This window comes from Sorex fumeus, unplaced genomic scaffold, assembly GCF_029834395.1.
Source record: "Sorex fumeus unplaced genomic scaffold, SorFum_2.1 ptg000030l, whole genome shotgun sequence".
Lineage (NCBI taxonomy): Eukaryota > Metazoa > Chordata > Mammalia > Eulipotyphla > Soricidae > Sorex > Sorex fumeus.
Window position 1 is genome coordinate 20,472,737 of NW_026606087.1, and position 15,249 is coordinate 20,487,985.

Below are 15,249 nucleotides of genomic sequence, written 5' to 3' on the forward strand. Positions count from 1 at the left end.
GCAGGTTCAGGAAATGATATGGGGTGCCAGGGATCAAACTCACATAGGTCATATGCAAGGCAAACACCATCTACCTGCTATGTAATTGCTCCAGTCTGTTTTTACTCTTATAAGAACCACCAACCACCCAGTTTTCCAGAGCAGTTCAACAGCCCTACCAACAATAACAAAGTTTTCAGTAACTCTACATCTTCACCAATGCTCCCCTCCCCATGTCGTCCTATGATTAATCGGCAAGTCACTGTCGTTTTGACTTGAACTTCCATAACTACTCTGATCTTTGGCCATCTTATCTCTTCAATCGGGAAATACGTATTTGAGTCCTTTGCCTTTTTATTGAGGTTGTCTTTTGTTAGGTTTAAAGAATTGTTTGCATTCTCACTACTCCTTGAGAGATGGGTAGGAGGGGTTTAACCACACGGTGATATTCAGGGGTACTGTTAGCTCTGTTAGGAGGTTGCCTCCAATAGTGCTTGGGGGACCATATAGTGACAGGCTTAAACCAGGGTGAGCTACACAAGTGCCTTTCCCCTGGACTATCTCTCTGATCCCAGGATTCTACATTCTTAGAAAATACAGGATGTAACGTTCAAATACTTTCTCCCATCCCATATTTTCATTTTCTTTTTACTTTCCCCTTTTTTTCTACACCCCATTAATGTGCTTTTGATGCAAAGTTTAATTCTGATATAGTTCATCTATTGTTTTCTTTGTTGTCCTATCCTTTGGGGCACCAGTGGTCCCAGGGGCTATCTGCTTAGGGCACAGGCAATGCCAGGGGTCGAACCCAGGCCTACCGCAGGCAAGGTATGTGTTCCAGCTCTTCAGCGACCCCTCTGGCCCTTTTTGGAACATCCATAAATCTTTCTCCTGGGGTGTATTAAGATCTGTTGTACAGGTTACCCCTACCCACCCCACCCACATCCCTTTAACTCCTCCTCCAGTCCGCAGCAACCACCAATATGTTTTCATCTCTAACAATTCGCCCATCACAATGAATGGGAAACAGATCTCAAAGTCAACAATCTCTTTTCTATCCTGAATAACTGAATCGCCTTCAGAGATGATCTCCCGCCCACCTCTGCTGGGGCAGTTCCCATCGCGATTAAAAATCGCAATCGACAATGCTAACCCTTGGCTCCTCTTAGCAGCCCCCACCGACAACGGGCTCCCTCGGGCCTCCCTTTTTAAAAAAAAAAAAAAAATCAACCCTCCCTGCTATGTGTGGCTTCAGCAATAACGCGAACGTACCTGCCTTTGCACTGTTTCCACGAACTGGAATGCTCGTCCCCAAGGGTCTCCGTGGCTGGTCCCTGCACCTGCTGCTACTAATCTCTGAAATTAACCTGTTCAACAAGCGCTTCCCCGAACACCCAATAATCGGGGGTGGAATCCCTCCTGGCTCTGTGCTCGGGAATCAGATCCGGTGGGCGAGTCCTGCGTTTTCTTTCTTTCTTTCTCTCTCTCTCTCCCCCTGCGCCCATTACCCAATTTAAAACAGCAACTGTGCCCCGTAGACCCCTTCTCCACCACCGCACCCCATGATTTGCTTTATTTCCCCCGCCCGGGTGTGCTTATTACCGACATAACGGGACTTGATTGCCCACGTCTGCTCTCGACCCACCGCTCAAGAACGTAAAACCTCCGGGACAACGGTCGGCTCGGCTCTGCGCTTTCCCCGAAGTTCAGAACGTGGCCCGAGCAAGCCCCTCGACGCAAAGATCTGGGGGCACCGACCGACCACGGCGCGCCCTGGGGTGCCACCGACGGCTCCTCTCGGGCGCACGGGGACGCTCGGCGGCGCGGGGGAGACACGCGGCCGCCGTTCGCCTCCGGAATTTCCTGCAGCAGCACCGCTCGGCACGTCGGCGGTCAGCGATCTGGGCTGCACGCACCGACCACCCGAGGTCCGGTCCGGTCCGGTCGGGTCCACGCCCCGCCCCCACACCAGCCGGCGTCCCCGCACCCACTCCCCGGCTCAGCCCCACGGCCACCGCGCTCACGAGGATAACGGTCAGCGGCCGCATCGCCCCGTGCCCCGGCGGGGTCGAGGGTCGGGCTCGGGGACCACCCCCGCGCCCCAGCCAGCTCCTGACAGCTGCCGAGAGCAGCGCCCGGCGCCACGCGGCGGGGCTCGCCGGGGCGGGCGACAGCCCCCCCCCGCCGGGCCCGCCCCCCCCCCGGGCCGCCCCCGCCCCCGCCCGCGCGCCGCCGCCGCTCACCTGGCCGGGTCCCGCGGGAACCTGAAGAAGGCCAGGTCGGACTGGGTGCTCTTGCGCGTGCAGTTGGGGGCCGCGCAGAAGTTCGGCATCGTCGCGCGCCGGCCGGCCCTGCCCGCCCCTCCCCGCCTCCTCAGGGCAGCGCGCCCGCCCGTCGGGGCCGGGGAGGGGAGCCGGGCCGGCCGGCCGGCTCCGCAGGGCCGCGCGCCGCGGGGAGGGGCGGGCGGACGAGCAGCCGCGAGGGGCAGGAGGGGCGCCGCGGTCCGAGGCCGGGCTAGGGACGCGGCTCCACAGTGCTGTGAGCGGCCGGGAGGATTTACCGCTGCCGCCGCCGCTGGTGCACCTCCCGCCCGCCCGGGACGCTGCCGCCTCCTTCCCACAATGCACCCCGGCGCCCGGGGGTGCCCTCTCTCCCCTCAGCTTTCCGGCTCGCCCCGCCCCGCCCCGCCCCGCCCCTTCCGGGGGCCGGCTCGGCCGCGGCGCGCACGCGCAGAGAGGCGCGCCCGCCCGGGTGTGGCGAGGGGGAGGCGGGGCCAGGCGCCGGCGGCCGCCCTGCGCCTGCGCGCGGCCTTCCCGGCGGGCGGGAGTCGGGGCTCGCGCATGCGGGCTTGTCTCCCGGGACTCGCGCGCGCAGCTCGCCCGCGGCGGCTGCTGTGGGTTCGGCGTGCGCGCTTGTCCGGGCGCTGCTAGGGCTGCTCTCCCGTTCGTTGCATCCCCGGTGCGGTCCTCCTTGTGGAAAGTTGCCGCCGTGACGCCTCTCTTGCAGAAGTCGCCCCGGGCTGTTAAGGACCGCGGGGGCGAGGCAACCTCGCGCACCGGTTTGCATGTACCCGGCAGATTGACCTGCAGGGAGTTTCATTCCCCCGCCTCATCCCCCTGATACGGCTGTTCTTGGGCCCGTTAGCTTCTCCAGTTTGGATGCTGAGAGGCGAAAACTGATTTAAAAAGAAAAAAGTGGCTGCTCTTCCCCCATGGAGCTCACAGAGGAACAAGAATAGCTGAATGACTCCACCAGCAGCTGTGCAGAGATCGATCCCTTAGGCTTCCCCCCCACTCACAATTGTTAACGTCCCTGTGTTTAGATTCCGAAATGAGTGACCGCTATCTAGAACAAAGGATTAGTATCAACTATTGCGTGAAATTAAAAAGTTCTGCGAGTGAAACTCACCATCTTTCAAAAGAAGCCTACGGGAAAGAAGTCATGTCAAGGGCCGGAGTTTTTGACTGGCACAAAAGGTTTAAAGAAGGGCGGGAAGATGTTCGAGATGAAGCCCGCAGTGGTCGTCCAGTCACCCACCGGACAGATGAAAATATTCAGAAGGTCACGGTCTTAGTTTGTTCAGACTGTGAGGATGATGGCTGAAGAGTTAAATTTAGATAAGGAAACCGTTGGACTCATTCTGAAAGAAAACTTGGACATGAGGGAAGTTTCTGCAAGAGTCATACCGGGTATTTTGAAGAACGTGTCCAAACCTGGAAAACTCAACTTTCCTTGTGATCTTTCTGTGGAAACTTGGGAAAATAGTCCTTGCTTGTGGGAAAGGGTAGCACATCCCGAGACCAGTAGTCATCAGTTTGAAGGGAGCAGGGAAATGCCTCTGTTTGGATCCGGTCCCAGGCTGTCCTGCCCTACCGGCCACCATCTGCAGGCCACATCCTCAGCCAGCTTTCACCCAGGGGCAGGATTGGTTTCAGCCTTGGTGAGGTGGATCAGCCCGAGTTTGAAACCTGCCTTGCTATGTGCCACTGGCTTTAGCAGCTCATCCATTTTGTCTTCTCTTCCACTTCTCCCTATCATGGACCTTCTATGTGTAAATTCCCAGGCAGACCTTAAGTCTTTCTTGCTGATCACTCTTTGGCTGTTGACTTTTGTTTATTTGGCTGTTGACTTGCTTGTTTGGGCTCTCTTTTGTACACCATTTGGGATCTTTTTACTGCTCAGACCTTAGTTGGTCACCCTCTTGTTCTTTGAGGGGGACATTGAGCCTCAAGGGACCATCCCAGTGCGAGGTGGGAACTTTCTCTGAGTCTCTCTCTGCTCTGGAAGGCAAATTCTTCTGAGAGGAAAACCAAAGGTCTGCAGTTCCCAGTCTGCTTCATAGTCAGGGCCTGAGGTATGGTACAGAAGACTGGGGCATGCCAGTGTGGGAAGCAAAACTAACTGTTATTCCAACCTAGAGGATTCATTGGGACTCCTCAGAACCCAGACCTTGGCCACTGGAAATGATCTCACAGAACTGGCTGAATTTCCTTTTGTTCTGGTTTTTGTTGTTGGTGGTGGTGGTACCTGCCACTTTGGTTGTTCCCTGTGTTGCAAGGGAAATAAGGGGATCCTAGGAAATAAAGACCAAAGGGGCTCAGAACCAGAATGTGACGTTTGTGGAGAAAGACCAGGTGCTCCCTAGACTGACCAGGTGTTCCCTAGAAAGGTCAGGTGCTCCCTAGACTGAATTAGGGAGTCTGCAGTTGGGCTGGAGTGATAATATAGCAATTAGAGCACTTGCCTTGCATGTGACTGATTCAGGTTTGATCCCCAGGCACCCCATTAAGTCCCCTGAGCCCAAAGCCAGGAGCAAGTCCTGAGATGCCCGCGTAAGAAATGCAGTCACCTGCATAAAATGTGCCAACATTGGTAGGTGTTTTGAGCACTTGAAGTTTTTAGAATCCTGCAAGACATGGGCTAGTTGAAATTACTGACAAGATCTCCAGGGGTTGGATGGGTTTCTGGAGTGAGGTATTTCTGAACTGAATCCAAATGGAGAGATGAGACAGGCGAGGAACTTGGGAGAAGCAGCCCCATCAGGGGAACAGCATGATATTCTAAGCCTGCATTCTGTAGCAAAATGATGACTCTTGGCTGAAATGGCAAAGTCAAAACAGTAAGATAATGGTAATTGCAGAAGATAAGTTGCAGAGGGGAATTTGCTTCCTGTCCTGTGTGCCCAGCTCTGCCAGTAATTCGTACATTGCTTCCCCTGGGCCTGTGGCTGGGCTGATAATCATTTATTTGCTTATCTGATTTTCTCATCAGACCCTCCAGAAAGCAGTCTCTGCAAATTCATACCCCTTTTATCTTATCCTGTCTCTCTGCCAGGACTTATGAATTGAAACTTTCCTCAGACAGGTTTATAGTAATACATAAAGACTGGAAACTTGTCAGGTACCTGGTGGAAGTACAAGGAGGAGGAGGATAGAGAATAACAGCATTTTTTAGGCTTAGCCAGTGGCTTTTACCAATGGGAATTTTTACACATAACTTTTGTTAATTAATAAGTAAACAATATGGATTAATTAGAGATGCCCAGGATCTGTGTGTTCAACCCAATTACTTTTGGGCCTGTTCTTTGATTGTTTCTTCCCCAATCACAAGAAAATTGCATGTTTCCCACTTAATGCCTGTCAGTTTGAGGCATATTGAAAATTAGGCCCTGTCCTCCAATTGAAAGATGTTCTGCAAGAATATGTTAAACCAGCTTTAAACTTCTACCTATCTAGTCATTTCTAGACATTCTATTCCATTTCATCTTCCTGTACTAGATGAGGTCATTTTTCCTCAGACCCTTTCCATCAGGGGCACTACACATCTGGAACAAAATCTGCACTGCTGGGCCTCAAATGATATACAGCAGGTAGGGCATTTGCCTTGTATTCAGCTGATCCACATTCAATCCCCAGTACCCCTTATGGCTCTCCCGGACCTGCCAGGAGTGATTTCTGAGTGCAGAGCCAGTAATAAAACCTGAGAACTCATGATGTGGCCCAACCACTCCCACCCCTAGTGGGGTGGAGTCGGGGAGGGGGGAGAGGGAACCCTGTTCTGTTGACTCTTGCAACTCGGTTTCTGAACCTTATCGTAATCCTTGCTTAGGACCAGTGGTAATTGCAAAACTCTCTACTCCTGGGCCTGGATTTGGAACCCACACCTGTATCTATGGACATTTCCTCTAACCTGTTATAGCAGAGACGTCCTGAGAGAACTTATTCCCCAGTTCATCCCCGTTCTGTGAAAAGGGAAAAAGTGATCTTGCCATACAGGCTGGACCAAGATCATGCTGCTGTATACGCAGTGTATGGTACCAGTGTTGAGTGGCAAGGGTATACCCAAGTGCTAGAGTACAAACTTTGCAAGTGCAAAGCCCTGAATTCCATCCCTGGCACTGCCCTGCCTTCTCTTCTGGTAGAAGCAGCACTGCTATGGGGAGCCTGCTAGGAATAGACTCCCCACTCAAAAAACAATTGCTTAGAAACTGCTAGTTGCAACAGGCTTAAACACAGAGCAGATAGAACCAGTTAATAATTCAAATTGTTCCACTTGGCTATAACGAAAGGATCTAAATCTGTTAACTTAGATCACATGTTTTGTTGTTGTTTGGGGGCCACAGCTGGTGGTGCTCAGGGCTCATTTCTGGTGGGCTCAGGGGACCGTATGGGGTGCCAGGGGTCGAATCCAGGTAGCTGCATGCGAGGCATGCGCCCCTACCCACTATACTATCTCTCCACCTCCATTTTAGATCACATTCAGAGTCAGGTATAACTACGACCAGAAACATTTTACAAGACTTCTCAGAAAATATTTGCTAAGATGATGATGCTTCAGCTTTGGGGGAAGTGAAAGTACAGCTCACTTAGAATCAGGTTTTTTTTTTTTATGTAGGAGTATTGCTATTTATTCAGCCATTGGTTAAGCTGATTGTAGAATTAGTCTTTCACGTGGCTCAGAACCACTAAATCCTAGCTAGAGCAAGACTCAGGAGTAGCCCCCAAATGAAGGAGAATTCACAACAGCCCTTATATGCCCACGACCACTTCATTTTTATCACTAACATGAATTTTACTGCTTGAGCCTCTTAGGCTCTAGTCTCAGGATCTATCCGAACATCAAGTCCCAAGCTTTTGTCTTTGGCCATTTGCAAACACCTCTCAGCATGCTCTCCAGTTGGCTCTTGCTCCCCTATTTCACTGGATCTGTTTTCTGTCTCTGGGCCACATTGCCCTCCAAAGCTGCTTGGGCCACCTTAGATTATTTGTAACCTCTCTCCTCTGGTTTTTGGATCTTTTCATCAGCCCTATTCTAGAGTAAGAAAATTGTCTGCTCTAGCCCTGACTCCAGGTTACCTTCTTACTCGTAAGAAGCAACAGTACACTGGTGTTGGGAGGATCATCCCAGGATGGGAGAAGCATGCTGAAAGTAGACTGTAGACCAAACATGATTGTCACCCATTGCCTCTTTGGCAAACCACAACACCCAATAAGATAGAGAGAACAAAAGGGAATGCCCTGCCACGGAGGCAGGGTGGGATAGGGGGGATGGGGGGTGGGAGGGATACTGGGATCCGTGGTGGTGGGAAATGGGCACTGGTGGAGGGATGGGTATTTGATCATTGTATAATTGAAACCCAAGCACAAAAATTTGTAAGTCTACAACTGTACCTCATGATGTCTCACTAATAAAAATTTTTAAAAAAAAGGATGCAACAGTACAGCTGGTAGGGCACTTACTTATCTTGCATGCAGCCAACCCAGGTTCAATCCCCAGCACCACATATGGTTCCCCAGCACCATCAGGGGTGATCCCTGAGAATAAAGCCAGGAGTAAGCCTTGAGCACAGCTAAGTGGGGCCAAAAACAAAAAGAAGCAAGTCAGTACAATAAGAGGTAATGTGTTCTTGTTTGTTTTTATTTTAGGGGGCGGTGCTGGGGTTTTGTTGTTGTTTGGGGACCAGACTCTATTCATGGCCTGGTGCTTGGGACTCACTCTTAGAAGTTCTCAGGGGACCCTGCAGCTGGAGATAAAACTTTCGCCTATTTGCACAACATGCTCTCCAGTCTTTGCACCATCTCTCCAGCCCAAATTTGTTGTTGTAAGGGGGGGGTGGTACTAGGAAAAGAAAGCTCCCTCCCTCTATTAGCTTTGTGTGTCCTACTACCCTGCCTTTCACACACGGACATACACACAGCCACATACACAGAGTGATGTTACCACTTTCTCAAGGAGGGAATGTGGTCACCTCTGTTACCCAGAAGTCATGAAGGTTTTGCAAACATCCAGGTCCACCACTTTTCAAAAGTAGTGTTCCTATTTGGTATGATTTGTCAACGTGTATTGAAGTAGGGAGCCCTGTGAATGCTTAAATTATTCCACGTACATTTATGGTACCACTGTAATTGGGGAAGAATGTACCTGGGTCCTGCTTTCCAAGTCTTCTTTTGTGGTTCATTTCTTGGCCAGGGCTCCCATATACCATTGGGGAGATCTGGATAAATTTGGAAGCTAGCTGACTAGAAGGCATCCTGTGGAGGAGTGGGTACCATCTGGGAACTGTGTGTCACACACACTGACTCTCAGCCAGCCTGCTGTTTGTGGACATTGCCTACAAAAGTCTCACTGGCCTTCTTGGATTTGGGTATCTTCAGTTCCCAAGCGACAGTAGAAGGGCCCCCTGCTTTGAGGAACTGTAAATAACACCACGTCCTCTGAATACTTGGTTGGATCAGATAGCCCAGATTTTACTAGGGAGTTTTCATATTTATCATTTCTGGTCTCTGCCTTATCAGATACTTCAAGTAGTATGACTGTTCTGTTCCTTAACTCCTAGTATCCAGAAACCAAAAATCTACAGTGAGAACTTGAAATCTTCAAGAACTACCTTAGGCTTCATGAATGGGACAGCAAACTTTTCCCCCCACCCCCATCCCACTTTATTTAAACACTGTGGTCTACAAAGTTGTTCATCATGCATTGGTTACAGGCATTCCGTGGTCCAACACCGATCCCACCACCATTGTCACCTTCCCTCCATCATTGTCCCCATTTTCCCAACCAACTCCAAAGCTGGCTCCCATAGCATACCTGTAATACTTTATTTTATATTGCTTTGGGGTTTTTTTCTCTACTTTTTGAGTCACACCTGGTGATGCACAGGGGTTACTCCTGGCTTTGCACTCACGAATTACTCCTGGCGGTTCTCAGGGGACCATATGGGATGCTGGGAATCGAACCCGGGTCGGCCGCGTGCAAGACAAACTCCCTACCCACTGTGCTATCACTCCAGCCCCTATTTTATATTGCTTGTTACTAGTAGATGGCTAATGGAATGATTAAAAATATACTCCAGTAAAAGAAGAATTGTGAAAATTGTATCTCACCGTGGGGACATTGCATCCTTGTCTGAGGGTTTACTGAGCTGTTATTGCTAGTTGAGCCTTCTGTGAGCAGAATTTTTTAGGAAAAGGAAATATCTGAGGCTTTGAGGACTATGCCATCTCTTGTAAATACTCAACATTTTGTTGCAAAAGTTGAAAGCTAATCTGATGAGCAAGGCCATATCCTGATAAAACCCTATTGGTGGATTTTATAGGATTTTGCCTGTTGCAAAATATTATGATTCCTCTTCAGTCATTTAACAATATTAATCCTGACACTGGGGCGATAGCAGGTAGGGCTCTTACCTACCCAGAGCCATATAATGGTCTTCTGAGCCCCACCAGGAGTAATCCTGAGTGCAGAGCCAGGAGTAAGCTCTGCACACCACCAGGTGTGGCCCCCAAGCAAAAAATTTATTCTTTTGTGGGAAGCACATCTGCAAGTGCCCTGAGGCTACTCCCTTTGCATTGCTCCCAGCAGTGCAGGGAACCATACAGTGTTGGGGGTCTAACTCAGTCCTCCATGCATGCAAAGAAAAACAGAAAAACAGATGGTGAGCCAGGTATGTGACATATATGTATATGCAGTAACCGCTTATTGATCCTTTTCCATCAACAACATTAATGCCAAATTGACTGGCAATATCTGATTGTCGTACTATATTGAAATTGTAGAATATTGAAGAGAGGGGGAACGGAGGAGAATGCTTTCAAAATGATTCTTCACAACAAGGAATTTGTGCTATTTTGGTCTAAAAATAATAGTACAGTGAGTAGTACAGCGGGTAAGATGCTTGCCTTGATTGCGGCCAACCCGAGTTCAATTCCTAGCATCCTATACGGTTCCCAGGAGTGATTCCTGAGTGCAGAGCCAGGAGTAACCCCTGAGCATTGCCAAGTGTGGCCCAAATAAAAAGAAAGTATTCTACTGCCTATGTTGAACCTTTTCAATATCTCAAAAGCAATTTTGGAAATACGGTAAATCATGCCAGACTATGTCCAACAATAAAAGAATAAATCTGAGGTGATCTCAAAATCAGTTTGCCCATGGGCAGTGTTTGAGTAAGTTTTTTATTGCATATCAAAGTGTATACCATGGAGATAGCAAAAACTCATTGAGTTATAGCTTGCATGCTTATGTATGTGAGCGTGACATATGCGTGTATAATATACGTACAGTTTTTGCAACTGTTGCCAAGGTACAACCTTGTGGTATCTTTACTTGTCTTTCCTCTCAAGAGCTGTATTGTGAACTTCCCAAAGTTGAAATAAAAGCTCAGAATTGAGCGGACCTTTACCAGAGTGTTTAATGAAGCCAGTCATTTTTCCCTTGAATTCGTGCAGCTGCTGAAAAACTTGCATCTGAAAGAAGAGTCTGTGTTAATTTAACAGTTTTTTATTGGGTGACTGTAAGTGCCAGGCTCTGTACTGTGTGCTGGGGTAAAGCAATGGACAAAACAGACATGGGCCTTAGATGTCACTGTCTGAAATCTAATTATATCCCTCTTTGCTCTTGCAAAACTTCTATTCCACGTGCTCATACTAGCTCACTGTTAGTTCCATACCTGGAAATAGGTATGATCTCTCCCATAGGCTTCTGAAGCTATGGTCAAGATATCTCTCCAGCTGCACTAATAATTTGAAGACTGTATGTTCCACTTTATTTTACTGTTATTCTTTAGACAGGTCTACGTTGGTAGAAAAACACACTGGCAAGGTTAGAAGTGTAAATTGGCAACAGCTTTCTGAAAAGCAATTTGGCAGTATCTATCAAGAGCTTTAAAAATGTTTATATCTTCTGATCCTCTCATTCCACTTCTGGGAATCTGTCCTAAAGAAATAGACTAAAATGTGGGCAAAATTTATGCTTAACAATCCAGAAGTCCAACAGTAGAAAATTGGTTAAATAAATTATAGTACGACTGTACAATAGACCATTATACAGTCATTATAATTAATGATCGTGGAGTTAAAGAAAGCATGCCAAAATGCTTAGGATGGTAAATGAAAACAGTGTATACAAAATTATATATGCAAATCCAAAGTATGTTTGTTTTGGGCATGGAGGGGGGGAGCATCCGTAGGAGTGCCAGGGGCCTCTGAGGTCCCTCCTGGTGATTCTCAGCCAAGTGGACCAGAGGTTGAATGTGGAGCTATAGGGTCCTCTGGTGCTGGGGAAGTTACCAAGTCTTCCCCTAGCAGTGCTCAGGGTCTCTAGGACCAACTTGGTTATACTCAGGGGCTATACCTAGCAGTGGTCAGGGGACCACATGATGCTGAATATAGAACTGGGGTTGGCCACATACAAGTCATGTGCCTTAACCTGCACTATCTCTCTGGTGTCCAAAATATGTTTTCAAAATGACTTGTAAAGGACCTGGTAACTCTGGATGGTTAAGTTATAAGTGTTTTTAAATGTTCCTGCTTCAGGTCCTTTAACTTTTTTCCTCCAAAATATTATTTTAATCTTAGAGCAATACCACCTATTGTTGGTGTTGGAGAAAGTGAGGCCAAACCACTAATTTGGTCTATGAATAAAGTGACTGCGTGGACATGGAGATTCAGTGATTAACATTGGTAGTCGCACGGAAGAGCCTGGCAAGCTATCTGTTGTGTATTCGATATGCCAAAACCACTAACTACAACTGGTCTCATTCGCGACAGGGACAAATGGAGACGTTACTGGTGCCCGCTCGAGCAAATCGACGACTAACGGGAAGTTAAGTGATTAAGTGAATATTGGTAGTAAAAGAGGGACGGAAGGAAAGAGGGCCTTCCCCAAAGGACAGGAGTATGAGACCAGAAGCCCTACAAAAACTAAAGTGGTATAAGAAGGAACAACCTGGGCATGCTCCAAAAATAGTCCTAGGTAGGGAAAAACATGGATAGATCAAATATATTCAGATAATGGAAAAGAGGACGTAGTACTCTCCTGGTCTAACCTTTATATTTCATTCGTCTATTATTTCATGTAAATTGAATATTCTTAGGCTGAATTTTATTATAGCTAGTTCTGCGAAGAGCCCTGAGCCTTCCATAATTAATTTCTTTATGATAGGAATGTGCCAAATTCACCTCCACCCCTACTGGAACTCTGAAGCAACATGGGTGTACATTGGGAATATTTGGTATTCCATGTTGAAAATAGCAAACACACAGCATTAGTCATCTTAATGTTGTAAGTTACAAACTCTTAAGCTTTCAAATATTAGTTTGCTGGCATCCACAATGATTCTGCCCATCTGAAGAGAAATCAGGTTATGGGACTTTAAAATGAAATAGATCATTCCTAGCCATGAGTGAAGTTGTTTTGTTGGGAAGATGTGTTTTCATGATCACTTTAGTGAAATGTTTGTCATTAAAATGCCAAATATATACCTTCTAGTGAAATTTAAATTCAAAATCAAATAAGCACTCAAGGTAAATACATGTTTTATAAGGATGCATGTTAGAGATTTTTCAGGCTTGAAGAGATTTTCAAAATCTAAGACTAAAGATCTTTGAGCTGTAAAGAACCAAGGGGTTAAGACTCAGATTTTCTGTTGATTGATTGATTTTGGGGTTTTTTTTTTTTGGACCCATACCCATAAAATGCTCAGCAGTTATTCCTGGCTCTGAATTCAGAAATCACTCCCAATTGTGCTCCTGGGACCATAAGGGATGTCGGGACTAGAACTCTGGTCTGTCACATGCAGGCCAAGAGCCCAACCTGCTGTACTATCTCCTTCCCAAGACTCTGGTTTTAATTCTGCCCTACATTGAACCATGTGCACCCTCTGAGCATTTTGTTTACTCATCTACAGAAGAAATAATTACACCTATCTCATAAATTGTTCATCTTGCTCAACAAATATATATTTGTTGTATTTGAGAGTGATCTGGAGACAGAGAATATAGCAGTGAAAAAGACCAAAACAAAAGGGTTTTTTTTTTCCATGAACATTCCTTGCAGGATGGAAACAGAGAAGAAATATAATACTTCAGTAAAAAAAACAGTACATAAGATAGTGATTATTAATTGTATTATTTATATTGAACATTGTGTCCAAGTTGCTCATCACAAGACTTGGTATATAATTAGTCCTCAGTGGATAGAAGTTTCCTGTGCTTTTTAAAGTTTTCCTATCAATCCCAAATTCCTGTCCAAAATGGTAATTGGAAAAAAGCCTAACCTATTGCCTTCTATCTCTTGCCAGTTAATAAGACCTAAACCTGTTTTCGCTTAGGAAGACAAAAGAATTCTTACATTTGGTTTTTGTGCTTCCTGTATGGCAGATTAATCAAGGTGATGCATAAACACTGTTGATAAATGACCTTTTCTGGAGCCAGTTGGCAGGGGTCCTTGCCTGGAGCTAGGTGGCAGGTGTAAGGTCCACAAAGACAAATGCACAGTGTCATTGCTGTTTAAGCAAAAGAGAGTAGGAGACTGCAATGACTGTTTCCCGAAGAAACGATATCCGCCCTCTGTCCTGTTCCAAACATTAGAGAACTGGACAAATTTTGCATCATTTATGAAAGACCAGAGTGTTGACTAAAAGCCAGTGAGAGGAGAGTTTCATATTTGTGGTTTCCTTCTAGGATTGTCCTCTGTAGAAGATTTGGAAAGTTTGAAAATGTTTTAAGAAGCAGTCAAAGTTTCTCCCCTAGGGCTGAAGCAATAGCACAGCAGGTAGGGAGCTTGCCTTGTACATGGCCAACCTAGTTTGATCCCCAGTATCCCACAGGGCTCCCCTAGTCTCCTTAGAAATAATTCCTTTGTGCAGAGCCTCAGCACTGCCTCATCCTGAGCACTGTCAGCTGTGGCCTCAAAAAGCAAAAAATTTTCTTCCTGGGATTCAGCCATCTTATCAGACTCATCTCTCTGCCTGAGCTTCCTCAAAAACATCCTGAATGCTCATTGCCTGGTTTCCTTCTTTGGGCCCAGGTCTGCCCTAGGCACAAAGTGAACAGTCCTGGAGGACAGAGAAAGGTCCAGAGGTATCGAGAGAGACCACCAGAAGAGACCACCAACGGATTGTTGTCTCCTCCCTCAAACTTCTTCCCAAGAACAGCTCTAAGGAGTTTTAATTCTTTACAGCTTTTGTAAATAGTTTAGACCAAAGAGTTGGAATCATCACATTTATGGTGCTTATGGGAATGAGAAAGTAGGGTATAAAACAGCAAAACACAGGACTGGGAAGATAGTATAGCAGGTTGGGGGCTTCTCTTGCATGCAACTGACATGAGTTTGTTCCCCAGCATCCCAGAGAGTCCCCCAAGCCTTACCAGGACTGATCCCTGAGCTCAGAGCTAGAAGTAATCCCTGAACACTGATGAGTATGCCCTGTCCCTTAATAAAAAAGTTCTCTTTAAATTTGTACATTACCTTGAGTCTGGAGCAATAGCACAGCAGGTAGGGCGTTTGGGCCGACCTGGGTTCCATTCCCAGCATCCCATATGGTCCTCTGAGTACTGCCAGGGGTTTTTCCTGAGTACAGAGCCAGGAATAACCCCTGTGCATCGCCGGGTGTGACCCCCTCCCCCCAAAAAACTAAATTTGTACATTACAAAAATATTATTTTCATGAAAACAGAACTGGAAATAAATTGCTTGAACGATAAGCTTAAATATTAATGTTTTTAAATATTTTTTTAAAAAGGCAAAACACAGAAAACTGTTAAGTTGCTTGTTGATTTTACAGTGCTAATTTCTTTTCATAAAAGATCCAAGAGTTCCTAACGACAAGCCTTCAGTGTGCAGTATTGTCTCAGAAGTAACTGGACATTAGGCTATGACCAGTACCCATATACATTTCTTTAAGAACTTAATAAGTGAAAATTCAGTGTTACAGCCCAGATTAGATGAGGAAATTGGCCCAGGGAGGTTGAGTGACTTTTCTTGAATCACA

At 46.9% G+C, this 15,249-nt stretch overlaps 2 protein-coding genes across 2 annotated transcripts in view; one reads left to right on the plus strand and one right to left on the minus strand.

The window, feature by feature from the left end:
* Positions 1 to 2,593, minus strand: part of THAP12 (THAP domain containing 12) — a 31,401-nt gene extending 28,808 nt beyond the window's left edge. The window contains exon 1 of the mRNA XM_056116044.1: positions 2,223 to 2,593. Within this exon, the coding sequence (XP_055972019.1) occupies positions 2,223 to 2,311 (89 nt within the window). The 5' untranslated portion in view covers positions 2,312 to 2,593. The remainder of the gene's footprint in view (positions 1 to 2,222) is intronic.
* A 716-nt stretch (positions 2,594 to 3,309) lies between these two features.
* Positions 3,310 to 15,249, plus strand: part of GVQW3 (GVQW motif containing 3) — a 39,350-nt gene continuing 27,410 nt past the window's right edge. The window contains 2 exon segments of the mRNA XM_056116430.1: positions 3,310 to 3,560; positions 3,562 to 3,763. Coding sequence (XP_055972405.1) covers positions 3,310 to 3,560; positions 3,562 to 3,763 — 453 coding nt within the window.